This window comes from Microchirus variegatus (assembly GCF_963457635.1).
Source record: "Microchirus variegatus genome assembly, chromosome: 13".
Taxonomy (NCBI): domain Eukaryota; kingdom Metazoa; phylum Chordata; class Actinopteri; order Pleuronectiformes; family Soleidae; genus Microchirus; species Microchirus variegatus.
The window spans coordinates 12,588,325-12,604,702 of NC_139814.1; the positions used below are offsets into that span (position 1 = coordinate 12,588,325).

Sequence of the window (16,378 nt, forward strand, 5' to 3'; positions counted from 1 at the left end):
CGATTACATCAAGTCGGCGGTGATTGGGCAGCGGCGAGTGGGCGGAGCCGTGCGCGGCATTTCATTGATATAGGCTACAGCTGGTGGAGACTATAGATCAGTCACACACGGAGAGAGAGAGAGAGGGCGCAGAAAGTAAAGAAGGATTCATGTAGGCGGTATTGTTGTTGTTTTTTATCATTCAAAGAAGGCTCGAGAAGTGTTTTTTTAGAGTGTGGCACAACCAAAGATTTGAGAGGACAAGCAGCCAAGATGCTCTGTCACGTTACTCGGCCGGATTCGGTGGTGATGGAAGTGGAAGTTGACGCGAAGGCGAACGGTGAAGACTGTCTGAATAAGGTAAGCTGCTCATTCACGCTTTACCTTTTATTTATTTATTTATTCGGATAAAAACACAGTACTCCCCGTAGACGAACCTGTATGGTTGTGTTTATCTTTGACGCAACTTACGGTGTTGTTCATACTTGTAAACTTTTTGTTTACCTCGTTGCTTATCTACTTTTCACAACAGTGGTTACAATAATGCACGAGTCATTTTGTTTTGTACAACAATTGACATAAAAAAATAGTATGTGAGGATTTTTATGTTTATTAAAAAAACGGTAACAAAAGTATGGACACATTGTTGCATATGGGGACGCGAGGAAACATAGTGTTCTTTCCCACGGGCGTGCATGAGGGGGAAAAAACATGCATGTAGACGTACATTTGACATAAAACGTATAATTTTTTTTAAAAACTGTCTATTATGGGTGTAAATGTGTGATTGACACACGCGATGCAGTGAAGGAAGGGACAGTGTTGATGGTCACAGCTCAGTCCCACGCTGCTGGTGTCTTTGTTGAGGTTACTCGAGTTCATTCTCCTTCCTTTGAGCCTCCTCCACTCAAACCACTGAAACTTCCCCCTCTAGTTGCTTAGAAATGCATCACCACTTCACACTTCTTCTTCTTGTAAAATGTACACCAATCAACATATGTGTTGCACTTTCCATGTGCATGAAATGTGTAGTAAAATGCTCTATGAAGGATATAAATGTAACACAAAGTGCTTCATGTAAAACGCAATGGACACACACATTGACATTAAGAGCTGCAACTAATCATTCCTTTCATAATCGATTAATCTATATTTGTTTGTTCCATAAAATGTCAGAAAACATGTGGACCGGTGTGTTTCCCAAACCTCAAAATGATGATGTTCTTCCAAACCAAAAATATTCACATTTAGACAACGTAAAAAATCTAAAACCTAGCAATCCACTATCAAAATAGTTAATATAGCAATCGATAAATATGTTAGAATTCATACGCGCACTTTAACAAACACATTAACTCAAAGAAAGGCCAGAACAGATCGATAAATAAAGGAAAACATTCACTAAAACTATCAAGTTATGAAGTGAAATGTAATGATAAATAGTAATAATAAATGAAGTTTACTCATTGGCATATCCACCTTTCCCGTCATCTGTAATCTTATGACGCTTCATAAATGATCAAGCTTCCATGTACTGTACATTCTCCGCTTCACCCACTCCCTGCAGACTTTCACCCCCAGCAGTTATGTCATGGTCGTGGTCACTGAAGGGGGCGTGGGATCGCGATGAGCCCTCCAACTCTTACTTCCTCCACTGGACACTGAGCTGACGTGTGTTTATCTGTGTAAAAAGTGTCAGATAATCCTAATCTGCAATGTGATAAAAGCAGCTTTCTCTCCCCACGCAGACAGACATGATGAACATATGAGTACCTGTTGAGGAAGTTTGTAATAGTTACTCTCCGAGGGCAATGCCACAGAGCCTTTTTTTTCTGTCCATGTCCATATTTGTATGCTGACAATTAGAATATACAAATAGGTATTATGGCCAAATAGATTTTTTAAATCCTGGAAATTAGTTTCCAATGCATTACTGTAGAAATTGGTGTTTAACTTGTATGAATGAAAACAAAAAATGTGTGCATTAGGAATGTAAGTGCGTAAGATTTGTTTTGGCATTATTGATCAATAACATTTTAACCTTTCTGCATGATTTCAGTCAAGTGACACGGTGTTACAGGAGGCTTTGACCAGCCGAGTGGGGACACTGTTAATAGCTGTGTAGTGACAACTTGAGCATAAAGGATGTGACTCGTTAAATCCAAGGAAATGGCAACACTGATGTAAAATTGGCATCCGGACATTTATTCCACAAAGCCGTCAGTCACAAAAATAAATAAACAAGCTCCTGTGGCGTCAACCAGCCTATAAAGAAAAAGCTATCACACTTTACCCAAAGCTATGACGCGATGATGTACTGTTTCCTTGTCCTGCTACGTTAACTGTACTTTACAACAGCAGGGCAATAAAAGAAGCCTTAAATAACCATTTTAACAATATAAAAAAAATAATACAAATGTGAAGTGCGCAATTTGACCAGCTTATCTATTAATTATTACTAAATTAATCAAATGATCAAAACACTGTTTCTCTATGACTCTAACATCCTGTTCCACTGTACCTTCTCAGGAAGCAGGTCCTCTCTACTGGCTACTACTCGCTTCTCCGCAAATAAATCCATTGACTGTAAATCCAAGTGTCTCTAAAGGAGAGTCGGACGGTAAACACAATAAAAAGCGTATGTCGGAGTGTGTCAGGTAGACACTGCCCTGGGTTATCTGTCGTGTGTGAACTGACTGCGTTTAGCTGTTCATTCAGAAAGCCACAATCCCCAAACATGTGTGTTTTTAATAACATGTAAATGAAACGACAGTTTGCTGCTGTTATAGGAGCCGCAGCATAAACCTTCCTCTGTCCACATGATTTGATATGGCCTCTTTTTTACTCGTTCCCACACAGTCGGGTTTTAGAATCCTCCTTGAATGCCTTTTTGTCTCTAATCCACTTCAGTGACCCGTTTCTTTCTTTTATCTCCCTCTCCTTCTCTCCAGGTTTGTCGAAAGTTGGGCATAATTGAGGTGGACTACTTTGGGCTGCAGTTCACGGGCAGCAAAGGGGAGAACCTGTGGCTGAATCTGAGGAATCGCATATGCCAGCAGATGGATAACGTGACGCCATGTCGACTGAGGCTGCGGGTCAAGTTCTTCGTGGAGCCTCATCTGATTCTTCAGGAACAGACGAGGTACGGTTCACGTGCTGCTGCAGGTCTCGCTGCTTGAAACCTGCATAAAGTACAAGTTAATTTCTTTTATGGCACATGTTACCTTTTAGACTTTAGTAAATATGCTTTTATTTCTTTATGATTGCACGTGTCCTGCAGTGAGTCATGCCGCAGAAGACGATCATTAGTGAGCTCACACGGCAGAATCTGATCACTTTGTTTCCACCACAGTGGAATGCCCTGTAGTAACCTCGTCTCTCAGCCCTTCCTGGGTTACTATAGGTCATTTCTGCTGGCTCACTAGACAGGAAATGTGATCCAGCAGCTCTGGGACTCCGGGACTCTGTGGCAACCCCCGGGGACCCAGAGCCAGGACCTCTGTCACTCGGCTCCCATTCAGCTCAAAATAACTTTTGTTTGAATTGTTTGTGGCCATTTTTGTGTGAACAAAAGCTCAGCTCGCCTATTTCAGATTTTGTGCAGATGCTGTTTTGGAAATGGCCCGACAGAGCCAGTGTAGGCTGTTTTTGTTGTTTATGGGAATAAAGCACCATTGATAGACATGGATAGACACAGTGGCTGCTGTGTTTTTTTTCATTGTGTCTGGAAAAAGTATCACGATATGAATTGAATGTGCAATTATCCGAGCAAATACATCTGAAATATGAGAACTATGTTTTTATTGAAACTCGATAGCTAAAAACATGCCGAAACAAATTACCTTCTCTATCATACTAGTTCAGACAACCAGATTATTTTCCTCCAGCCCTTTTTTCCTTGTAGATTTATTGAGTGCCACCCTGAGAAGAAAAACTTTTACTCACCGTATCTGCTGTGTGTTTTTTATTTCTACTCCAGGCATAAGTTCTGTTGAGCCAGGACACACTTGTGTGCAGACTGGGGGAATGTTTGGTGTCTTTTAAAGCTCTGTCCCTCTTGTCTCGCACACACACAGTATGTCTCTAGAGCTGTTCATTAAACTGACATGCATCTGCCTCGACTAGGATTTGCCTGGCATTCCAGTAAGCTCAGAGTTTCTCCCCGACTTCACCCTGTGCCAACCATCAGTGCTCTGACGTCGACACGCTCTCCTTCTTTCACTGTGTGCTATGAAAAAGAATGACGTCAAATTATACATTTCCGTCAGATAAAATCTGCCCGTCCTCAAAAACTTCCTCTTTGTCCATCTTTCTCACTCCTTCTGCTCTATATTTGGCAACCTTTTTGAAGAAGAAAGGGAAAGGCAGTGAGAGGTGGGGGGAGGACACTTCAGGACACTTGGCTGCCTGTGCTCTGACCTCCACTAGATTAGCGGGGGTTATCAACAGATGGCTGCCGTGGGGTGGGGGGTTTAAAAAAAGGTGAGATAAAGATGAGATGGCAGGCCTGGGTATGTCTGGTTGCAGCTAATAGATAGCCTCACATGGTGAGTGCTACCATGCTGTCAATGTGTGAGTTAATTTTGGTCTGTCCTTCACGCCATCCATCTGCTCAGATGTGATCGTTTAAGTGACCCACTGGTTTTTAAGAGATGAGGGCAATGTTTCAACAGTGCACAGCAATATGGTGTTAAACACAGCTTTGTAGTAAATAAACCATGAATTTAAATATGGCATTTCTGTAAATTACTCGTGTATTTAATAATTAAGTCTTGTGTAAATGCATTCAAAACCTTTTTACACAAGAGGGGTATATTCTGGGCTGGGGTTACACTATGGCTTGTTACACTGGTATGCGTTTTCACTGTGGTAGTTAAGATTTTATTTCATTGTTTTTCTTTTAAAAATGCTTACAGAGTCTGTTGAGGTTGTTATGTGTGCTGTCAACTTTGACCTACTTAGGCCATCCACACACAGGCATGTTCCCAGGCAACAAGTAGGCAGGCACACCTCATGACACTCACTCACAACCTTCCACTTTGTTGTTGTACAGTTTGTTTACACGCATACCTGCAGGTTATTTATTCCACATAGTATGAAGATTTAAATTAACTATTAACAAATTTAGTGAATGAGTGTTTAATTCTTGCCCGGAAGAAACCTTCATATCATATTCAGTGTGTTAATAAACACAGTGGTACGTTTATAGTATATAAATTCAGCATTAGTGGGTCAACACAAACTTGCTCAATAACAATGCAGCATATTTCTGCAGCTCTGTAATTAGCAAGTGTGTGTGTGTGTAGGCTGCAGAAAATGTTCTTGGCATTGCACGAGCAGCAAAGCCAAAACGGCCAATGTGGTTCCACATCTCTGTGCTGTGATGAGGGGTGGGCCTCTTTTACGCCCTTTTCTTATAGATGGTATTACATAACCCCGCTGTGGACTGAGTGTGCACTGAGCCGCTTATATAAGCTACTGTGTGCTCTGCTGCCACGTAAAAGCCCCAACAGTTCACTTTAGCGTCCGTGCTCACATGCAGCTGACGATTGGGACACTTTGTGCGAGAGTTCGTTTTTTTTTTTCTTTTTGTCTTTGCAGACGTGCCTCGATGTACTGGAGAATATGTGGGGGTGGAGGGGGCATCCTTTTCTTTCTTTCTTGATAGAAATCTACATTAGGATGTTATTTGAGACAGTGACTGAAAAGCAGCTGTTTCAACAGTAATATGTTACCTATAAAGCCTGTGGCTTTTATTGCATACTACAAAAGTGGCCATATCTATTTGTATATTAAGTTCACTTTTGTTCCCCTCATCAAAACCCTTTTTTTGTTATCTCATTTCTTAGATCATCCATTTGCTCTTTTCTTTTCTTTTTTAAAAATGCAAACTGCGCACTGTTCAAAGCTTGACTTGTAGACGGCTTCATCATTTTTGTTTTCTCCTACAAGATGAAAACAAGTTCTTCAAAGCATAGGTTGCTTTGTAAAACATCTGATTTGCATTCATCTGGATTTCCATGACGTTGTTGCTTTTTCAGTTAAAGGATACTGACCCCAGGGCCTCAACAGGCCGTCTTATCTGCATCATTTAACACCACTTGCTATGGGGGGGATGTGTCTGCTTTAAAAATGTGAATGTTTCCCACCTCATTATCTAATGTTTAGCATTCTGATCAGGCAAACAGTGGTTACCCTCAAAGGGCACACGGCTCTCAGCACAGGCTTTTATCACAGGGTCCTCATTGTTAACCTGTTTACCTCCTCTGGGTCTAAGCTTATCTTTAACTCACACCTCAACCCAAATCTGAACGGGTTTAATCATTACACGTGATAATGGTTCTGTTTCCAACAGAACACACGTTTATGTGCAGCGAAGCTCGTCATGGAGCCGTGCATTTGAAATAAACGGAGCACAGTTTTGCAAACCTAGACGTAGTTTAAACTAAATGAAGTGTAGGGACTTTTCTATATAGTCTGATTTTTGTTTGTAGAACAAATTGACTGTAAAAAATAAATGCATGACCCATTTAATGGATGACCTCAGACTGGATGTATTGTGTAATTGTGTAAATTGTTCTCTGTGCAGTTTCAAAATCAGCGTTACGCAACCCTTCAAACGATTACTATACTATCCTGTACATTATCTGTATACTACGTACTATTTAGAGTTTTACTTTTAACCGTCATGTCTGCTGTTGTAACTTCCCTACAGTGGAACTATTAAAGTATTGAGATATTGACACAAAGCTTCACCAATAATCTGCGTGAGCCGCACAATATAATCCTCATGAATCATAATTACAGTATTGCACAAACGGCTGAATTTGAATGTGTTTTTGCAACATTCATTAGTCTGACACAACTGAATGTTCTGCAAAACAATATTTTTTGGCTTATTTGGAGATTGATAAAAAACACAAACAAACACACTAGTAATTAACTCACTTTCCCCCATTAGTTTCGTTTCCTCTGTTGTGCACTGGAGTAACCCAGCCCTACTTTTCCTGATTCATAATCATAACATTAGCCTTTCGCCCAAGAATAACTGAAGAATTGTTCTTTATTTGGCGTTTGACCGTAGGACAGATGCTGATCGTTAATTACCATTTATGCCCGCCATGTACACCGCGTGCAGAGCCACAGCCTGTAACACAAAGCATTTAGCAAACAAACCGCGTCTTTGTTTTATAGCAGCGACGCGTACAGTTCAGCTTTGTGTTGTAGTTATTGCTCAGAATATTTACTTTACAACTTTCAGCTGACGCTTGAATTAGTAGTTTTGTGACTTTCTGTTCAGTGCACGCTTGAAGACGGCGTTCATCAGAGTTTACTAAAGTTCATTGACAGCGAGTAACCTCACCGCAGAGAGCTGCTGGCAGTAGTTTGTCATTTGACTAGCTCACAAACTGCATTGTTGAGAGCCCGACCGATGAGGTCTGAAAGTCCTCTGGTGATTGGCTGGATGAGTTACAGTCTCTGGGCAGAGGTTTTAGGTTTCATTTTGTGGGGACGCTTTGTTCTTGTGTGTAGAGGGAGTCAGCTGACACTCTGCCTTGAGAATAGATGCTGGGCTTGAAGAAAAGCAGTTTGGTTTTATAGATGGGCAGAACAGACAGACTGAGGAGAGTTTAGTTGACTTTGTGAAGGCTCTGGTTACCGTGGTTACTTTTTCTCTATAAAAACCTTTTTATTATTGCTGATTCTTCATCCTCTCTGACTCACAAACATATTTTTAAATATACTCATATGAGTGTTTTTAAGGAGAGAATGTTGAATTATCTCATCCTCTGATCCTAGCTCTGCAGCCAGTGACCTATTTCTCAGATCGTCTTCCTCGGTCTTTAGGCTTTGCTGTAATTGAATTATTCCAGTGAGGCAATCAAGTATTCAAACTCTGCTGCAGCATCTCACATGACTCTGTGTGTGCATTCATTAGCATTATGAGCTTTTAAGACTTTGATTTCAGGATATCTGCGAAGGACCAAACAATGATGATGTGTATATAATTATGCAGTTAAAGTAGGCCAGGAGACTTCAGTCTCAACAATCGCTTCCTGTCATTCAGTCTGTGCGCCTGGTGCATTAGTGAGGAGCAGTTTGAAAGGCAGTGGCTCTGATTACTGCAGTGCTTTTCAGATGATTCTGTCATGATGCTCGTCACATTGTCGAAATGTGCTCGACTGGTCTTTGTTTTCACATGGTGAACGAGGTTTACACAGGAGAGGGTCAGTGACTCGCATTAGCCCTCTTTTTATCAAGGATTCTATCACATTGCCTTTTAAAAAAGCCTCATATTTGCCCTTGATTATTTACACTGAACCAAACAAACAGTATATTGTCTCCCCTGTGTTGGATTACACACAAATCCGAAAGCACAGCCAGAAATAGAAGCACGGCATGTTGACATCTTTGATACCGACATTGATCCAGCTCTGGCTTCACTGCCCTCTAAGTCAATGTTTGTACTTTTTTTTATATAAAGCAGTGAAGGTGGGGTGGAAGGGTGTTACACGAGGACAATGTAGAGTTAAAAATTATTTTTCACAGCATTGGACGAAATTAAATCTGCACTTGTGTCAGAAATCTCTGTATCATCTACTCGGCACATGGATCATTTCTTATTTTCCTCATCTTCTGACACATTCAATCACATAATTTGTTGTCGAGTTCAATCAAATCCTCCCCAACCAATCAACCACACGTCTTACGTCCCCGGTGCATGGTATAGAGTAGACGTTGACAGGTGCTGAGGCAGCACTACACCACCTGAGCAGACTTGTCTTTGTACAGCTTTCTACTTAATAGAGAGCAGCAAGTGCAAAGTGCTGCATTTCTTTGTTTTTAATCACATACAGCCAGAAATACGTGACTACAGTTGAATTAATAGCCAAGAAAGGTAGAGGAATAATTTGTCCTTATCTACTCGTAGCAAATATTACATAGTGAGATACTATAGCTGCATAAAGCTGATGTTTTGAGCATTAAAAGTTGTAGATGCTACTGTATGTGGCTGTTTTTGTCATCAGACGTGCTGTCTTTACGTCATTGTGTTGTGCAGAGATGCATATCTGATCCCTCGCATTCCCCCTCAGGGTAGTTGGAAAGGAACACAGCCATGACTGAACTGTAGTTACCTCTGTGGAAGCCTTGTTAACCTGTTCTCGTGTGCGCTGCAGAGTTGTTTTCATGACAATTGGATGTTTTGCGTAAGCGGGGAAAAGCATGCACACCTGTTGAGACCCACGTGTGGGTACCCACCACGCGGTCAGATGTCTTGCTTGGCGAACAGGTGGCCAAATGTTAAATGCCTGGGCATCTATGATGCTACAGAAAACAACAACAACAACACTTGACGCATAAGATTTTAAATGTGCTGCTGGCACAGTTCCCGATATTAACCTCATTTCAATCCCCGTTGAACTAGAGTAACCTCCGCAGCTTGCCCTCTAGTAAACTCACAGTCAAGTCAGAGCTATTGTTTGCGTCAGGCAGGTAGCTATCTAGCAGCGGTCGTCACATGATGCCTGCTGAGCCTGACACAATGGAGGGCAGTGTTTGTGAGTGTGCGCGTTGAAGGGAATGGGATGTTTAACACCATATCAAAGCACTGTTTGTTATGCCTGAGGCTAGTCAGCTATGGCGCTCCGTTGTTATGGTCTGGCTTGATCGAGGGTGGTGTAAACTGACTCTGTTTTTGTGCCTCGCTCACAGTTGCTCTTGCTGCTGTTGATACTGCGCGGAAGCACTGTAAACGTGTGCTGGACGAGGTGTGTCTCCACCCGTGTTGTTGCATACTGAAGCCGTTACAGTACACGCGCGTGTGCATATCGAGCCAGAGCAGGTGCGCCCTGCTCAGTCAACAGTTTGGTTTTGAGTCGATAACAGTCCTGGTTTTCCCAGACACTTCAACGAGTTGCATTTTTCTGCATAAACACAAACAAGGGTGAATGTAAACCTTATAAAAGGGATGATGGTGTTCTGCATCTACTTTAAAATGTTGTTCTGGAATGTCCTAAAGCCACCATGTGACCTGACTTGTACAACTGAAGTGAAAAATGACTCTTTTGCATCATGTTTCAGAGGAAATGGCCCAGAGGACATTTTTTGCCATGAGAATAACGAGCAGTTTACAGCTCAGTTTGCTCGAGTCTGCAGTGGGTCATTACGAGTGGAAAAGTGTAATGTGTGAATATAGAGCATTAGTCACCACAGGATGTGGATGTTGTGTACAACACTACTAATACTTCTCTGTATTCATGGACCCTGTTGCACTGGCTTTGTAAGAAACAGGCTTGAACATATCACTGTGCGCATAAACAGGAAGAAAGCCATCCAGCTGGTTTGTGGAAGCAGGTAACCTTAAGCAGGTCACTGCCTAAGCAATCTGCTTAAGGTGGCCGTGCGAGAGGTCAACTCAACTCTGAGAATCTGCTCAGGTTACTGTAGTTTAAAGCTCCTCATGACACAAGGGCTAAGTCAGTCAGGGTGTTAACTCCTTGTCACGTCTCGTCTCCCGCTGCGAGAAGGAATAGAATCCCTCACATCTTCAGGTCAAAACAATGGAAAGGCCCCAACTTACCGTGGTTTCTCATTTGAGAATTTGGATGTTTTCTTTGGCCACACCAGAACTCAATGTTCCCGTTCAAATCCTTCAGCCCAAACAATAACAATAGTTGTTTTCTGGCCACTATTAATCTTTTGAACTTATTTCCCAAATACTGCTCCATAAAACTCCACCTCATTTTTTTTATGCGTCTGGCCAAACCGGAGTATTCATAACATGAGCTGTGTTACTGAACAACAGAGCATGAGACACATAACTGCCTTAATTCTCTTATCCAACAGTTATGGTTACACATTTGCTCAGCAGATACTGTACATGCACTGAGGAAAAAGGTCAATTCTCCAAATGCCATTCAGTCATGTAAAAGTCGCCCGCTTCCACTTTCAGATCCTATTTAGTGAATTCCCACATAAAGGAAGTTGTATTTGGTGGCTTCTGAGAGAGGAACAGAAACAAAGCGAAAGTGCAGTCTTTGTTTTGATTGAACAAATGTCACAGTTGCCTTTTCCCTTTTACACACACAGACACACACACACACCTGCTGTATGTGGTGTAACTCTACTCTACCCTTATATTGACCACCTGCTGCAGCCTGAGTTTACCCCAGACAACATGACTCCTCCACCACTACACTATAAAAGTCTGTGACTCCTGATTGGAGTGTTTTAATTTATATAGTTATACTTTAAGATGTCCCATCTGACCCATGGTGCATTTCCTGTGTGTCCAACAGGCATGTGTTCTTCACACACGTGAAGGAGGACCTCCACAACGGTCACCTTCGTATGGCTTCAGAACAAGCGGAGGAGCTGAGCGCCCTCCTGGCACAGGCGGAGTTTGGCGACTACAACCAAAACACGGCCCAGTACTGGTACTCGGAGCTGTGTGGGGAAGAGCCCAGCACTGCAACGACCAACAGGTACACACTGCAAATGGGAGCCTCAACATAAACATGTTGACGTTTTCTATATCAAATGGACGCAGAAATCCAATCCATAACATGCTGAGAGTGGGTAATGACTGCAAATGTAATATAAATTGGTAGTATTGGTAGTTGAAAAACAGATTTAAATTGATAGTAGTGTCATCCTTATTGTTAGTATTTTTCTCTATTTTCACATTTGCCTTCTCAGCCAGAATAATGGGTAAAAAGATGTTTTGTCACACACTTGACACACGCACAGCCCAACAGAGCAGCTGACAGGAAGCAGATTGCACGCGTCAGCAGAATTCCACTGACAAAACGCTGTACATGTTGATGTTTTATCTTCAAATGAAAAACAGGCTGACAAAACATCACCACGGCAACTACTGTTTTTAGGCTTTTTGAGAACCTGTCTCCCACAATATCAACCAGAACGCCACTCTACCTACGTATGAATTATTCTACAAATATCAAACTAAGTGGGGAAGGTTTGACACAGTTGACACGGCGACACATGTCCTGACTCCAAATGTTGGGAACATGTCCAGAAACTTTGGAAGCATGTGTTGTGCACATGTTTCTCCAATGTACCACTCCTTAAATGATGCATTATCAAGGGCATGGTGCAGCTGCCAAACTTGCTGCGTTGAACTTTGTCTCGATGCAATATTGAGCCAACAGACAAAATCATTACTACACCTACGCTTATCCTCAGCCTGTTATGTTTGCAGGGGCTTGTATCCCCCAGCAGCTCGTATCTTTGACTTTTAGAGAATCTCTTCATCAGTGCGGTGTTGTATACCACTTTTGTATTTCTCATCACATTCTGTAGGAATCGGAAGCACTGAGCCGTGCTTAGCACTGATCTCAACTGTAGTTAACATCAAAGCTTTCTACCCAAAGGCACATTTAATCCTGACAAATAAAACACTTAAGTTATGCGTGTATCCTGCTCGTACACTACACCTGTCGCTGTGAGTATAATATAGAACATCTATATGATACATCTGCCTCTTCTCTTCTGCTGCAGTATCATATCCAGACACAAAGCTCTGGAGGGTTTGAGCCCAGGCTCGGTGGAGTACCAGGCTCTGCAGCTGGTCTCGTCTCTGGAGCATTACGGCGTGGAGTGGCACTGGGCTCGAGACGCACACGGTCAGCGGCTGGCCATCGGGGTCGGCCCTGAGGGAATGGCTGTTTGCAAGGAGGACTTTAGTGTTGTCAACAGGTATGTGACACACATCTATACTAATAGATCTGTCTGTGTTGTACTTAAACCTTGTGAGTAAGTGAATAGTATTATTTAGAATTGGTCCAGGAGGCTGATTTGGTTGGCAGATGTCGCACAGGATGCAAAGCAGCCATTGTTGCGATTGTACAACTGGGACATTCTAGACTATTTGGATGCTTTACAAACTATTCGATTTACTGATGAAACAAGCATATCTATATGACATTATGTCCAAAAAAAGCTTTAAAAATCCAGGAATTACCCTTTTTAAATCACATTGTCTTGTCTTTCAAACACTAAGTAAACATTCCTCACTTTGTCTCGTTGCAGAATCAGTTATCCCGTCATCCAGATCGCCACCCAGTCGGGAAAGAGCGTGTACCTGACTGTTACCACGGACACCAACGACAGCGCCGTGCTCCTGTTCAAGCTCATCAGTAACCGAGCAGCCAGCGGACTTTACCGGGCTATTACAGAGACGCACGCCTTCTACAGGTGAGCGCTGAACACGTACAGTATTAAATCCCACATCAGTGACTCTGTGTCTACACACTGTGTCCACACATTAATTAATTAAGGAAGGTGCACTCACTCTGCTTTCTAATAAAATAAAAAAAACTACCTTTAAATTGTAGATGGAGCTGTAGTCTGATGAGCAGACGTAATTAAAATAAATTCTAAGCTCCGAGCCACTGCATGTGATGATAAGGTAAAGCAGGACATTGGTAATTAACCTAGAATAAGTTCTGTCCAGATTTACACACACTCCTTCACTCTTTATGGTATAAATACATGAAATGTAGTAACAGACAATGTCATTAACACATGTCCATGACTTAAATGTGTGTTCATGGATTGCACAGTTTAATCTTTTGGTTTATGTGTGTGCAGATACGTGCATTTCTATATTCAAATGTAGATTTTAAAAAAATTAGGTAGACATTAAGTTGGATGTTTTAAAAGGTAATGCAAATGTCGGAGTTTCCTACAGAACTAAGACAACTACAGAAAGGTGTCTGCTCAATCAATCAACATTTTCCCTCTACACAGACACAAACATTAGGTTTTATCTAAATAAGTGGTGCTGGAGGAATGTTAAATGAACACATACTGGTGCAAGTAATCATGTCCTTAAATAACAGATTCCTCTCTTGTTTTCAGGTGCGACACGGTGACAAACGCAGTGATGATGCAGTACAGCAGAGACTTTAAAGGCCACCTGGCCTCACTCTTCCTCAACGAAAACATCAACCTGGGAAAGAAATACGTCTTTGACATCAGGCGCACCTCTAAGGAAGTGTACGACCACGCCCGCCGCGCGCTCTACAACTCCGGCGTCACGGACCTGGATTCCAGCTCTGGCAGCGGGGAGCGTTCCCCTCCGTCGCGCTCGCCGTGCAGGGACGACCAGCAGGACGAGGGGCTGGACTGTAGCAGCTGCCAGCAGAGCCGAGCGCTGCAGGAGAGGCTGCAGAAGCTCCGAGAGGCTCTGCTGTGCATGTTGTGCTGCGAGGAGGAGATTGACGCGGCGTTCTGCCCGTGCGGACATATGGTCTGCTGCCAGACCTGTGCAAATCAGCTTCAGGTGAGGCTAAGTGATTTTTTTTTTTTCTGTGGGAGACAAAGTGCTCTAGCAACACTGGGGGAGGAAGAGGGGGGAGTCATTAGTGTGTGGAATGGAAAGTAGGTAATTCATTTTTGCTGGCTCCTGACTCAAAGCACAGCATGTTATGTGTTTGCAGCTCAAATAAAAGCTTTTTAATTAGACTTCAGCTCCGGCTTCTCACCCTTTTTATGATCTTTAAAACAATATCCAAGGCTTTGTTTACACTCTGTCGACCTGATTGTCCCTTTCATTAATCAGCTAAATGTTATTATCCATCCGAGCTGCGTGTGTGTGCGCGTGTGGATTAAAGCATCACAGCAAATCTCTCCTCAGCAGCTTAATCAGGAAATGTGACCCAGCTAATAGATGTGTGAGTGAGTCGGTAGAAACTTGGAACAGTGTTCCATTGCTATCACTTATCATTATTTATATTAAAACGGTGCGTCATAATTAAGCCCATCTTTTGAACTCTGACTGAGTTTTTAACAGGGAAGATTCCTGGCAGGATTTCAGAGTAACTAAATAGCTTAGGGATATAAGCGAATAAAGTTTTCAGAGTATTAAAGAGATAATTTAGAGCACTTTTAGGCCCCGTCCCATTTCTCCTCCTTAAAATTTGAGGGAAGTGGCTTCCCTATGGAATTGGGACACCATTATATGCACATTAGCGTAGCGCGCGTAACGAACGTGCTAACCTACGTCACATGTTGACAATTCTACCGGCGGAGCGTGCTACTACTCTCTCCAAACACTCGGCAAATAGCCGCTAGCCAGCTAGTTAGCTAGCTGCTTTCATAAATCAGTGTCAGTCATTTTCTGACGTTAGTGTTCAAAGCTCAACGGTCCTGTAGATGTATATCAAACCAACGTATTCCAACACATTTCGACATTGTAACGTGCTTATTAGCGAAAATATACTTGCAACGAAATTGTTCCTCTGCAGATGTGGCCGCCATATTTGTTGAAAAAAAATCAGCCGGCTCGCTGAATTCGCAAAGCATCGTGGGTAATTTCATCTTCCACTTCGTTTTAAGCCCGCATCAGCTCACTATGTTTTGAGGGATGATTATAAGGGCACAATTGTACGAGAAAGTGCAAACCAAAAATTGAGGGTGAGGGGAGGTATTGGGACAGGGCCTTAGATCGTTTTTTTCTGATTGTTGTCTGATATTCAGACGTTAAGATACTAAATGTGCGTGTTCCTTTCTTTCTTTCTTTCCCCTCCCTCAGTTGTGTCCCGTGTGTCGGTCAGACGTGGAGCACGTACAGCACGTCTACCTTCCCACGTGCACCAGTCTGCTAAACCTGACGCTGACCGACAACCACCAGCTCCACAGCAGCAGCAGCATCCCAGCGCCCATCCACAGAAGCACAGACTCTCCTCACACCTGCTCTGCCCCCGAGTACGAACAGAAGATCTATCACTCGTAAAGAGGAGGAGGAGGAGGACGACGCTGTGCGGGCCACCAAAAACTCCACAATGATCTTTATTTCAAAGCAAAATCAGCCAGATTCTGGCCTCGTAACCAAGGAACATTTGTCATGTGTGTCAAACAAAGACTGAAACATCAACACACACACACACGCGCGCACGCGCACACACACACACACACACACACACACACACACACACACACACACACACACACACACACACACACACACACACACACACACACACACACACACACACACACACACACCACTCCCTCACCTTTCAGTTTGTCCAGTTGTTTCTCAAGTTCATTGTTTTTGTGTCTCGTTTAGTCCAAATCCTTCTTTTATTTTAAACCTCAGTATCTGCTGCCACATCATTTTAGATTAGGCTCTTTATTATCTTTGTTTGTTTAAATTCTTGCATCAGTTGACCTGACGCAGAAAAACATTGTCATGTTTATTTACAATTATGTTGTTTTTTTTTTAGTTTGATCTCAGGCTCCTAGCCCCCCCCCCCCCCCCCCCCAAACCATAGGACATAGGATTGTCTGTGTTTTTACAGTAGCTAACCTCATTGTCTTTATTTATTTTTTATTTTTAAACGGTTTGAGAACTGAATTTTTACGGTCTAAC

General features: G+C 42.5%; 1 protein-coding gene across 1 annotated transcript; it reads left to right on the forward strand.

Moving 5' to 3' along the window:
• The first annotated feature begins 243 nt into the window (after positions 1-243).
• On the forward strand, positions 244-16,109 carry mylipa (myosin regulatory light chain interacting protein a). The gene is made up of 7 exons (XM_083899459.1): positions 244-339; positions 2,931-3,121; positions 11,280-11,465; positions 12,502-12,699; positions 13,033-13,197; positions 13,864-14,287; positions 15,539-16,109. The coding sequence occupies exons 1-7, from the start codon at positions 253-255 to the stop codon at positions 15,737-15,739; spliced, it is 1,452 nt and encodes a 483-aa protein (XP_083755585.1). The 5' UTR covers positions 244-252; the 3' UTR covers positions 15,740-16,109.
• The last annotated feature ends 269 nt before the right edge of the window (positions 16,110-16,378 follow it).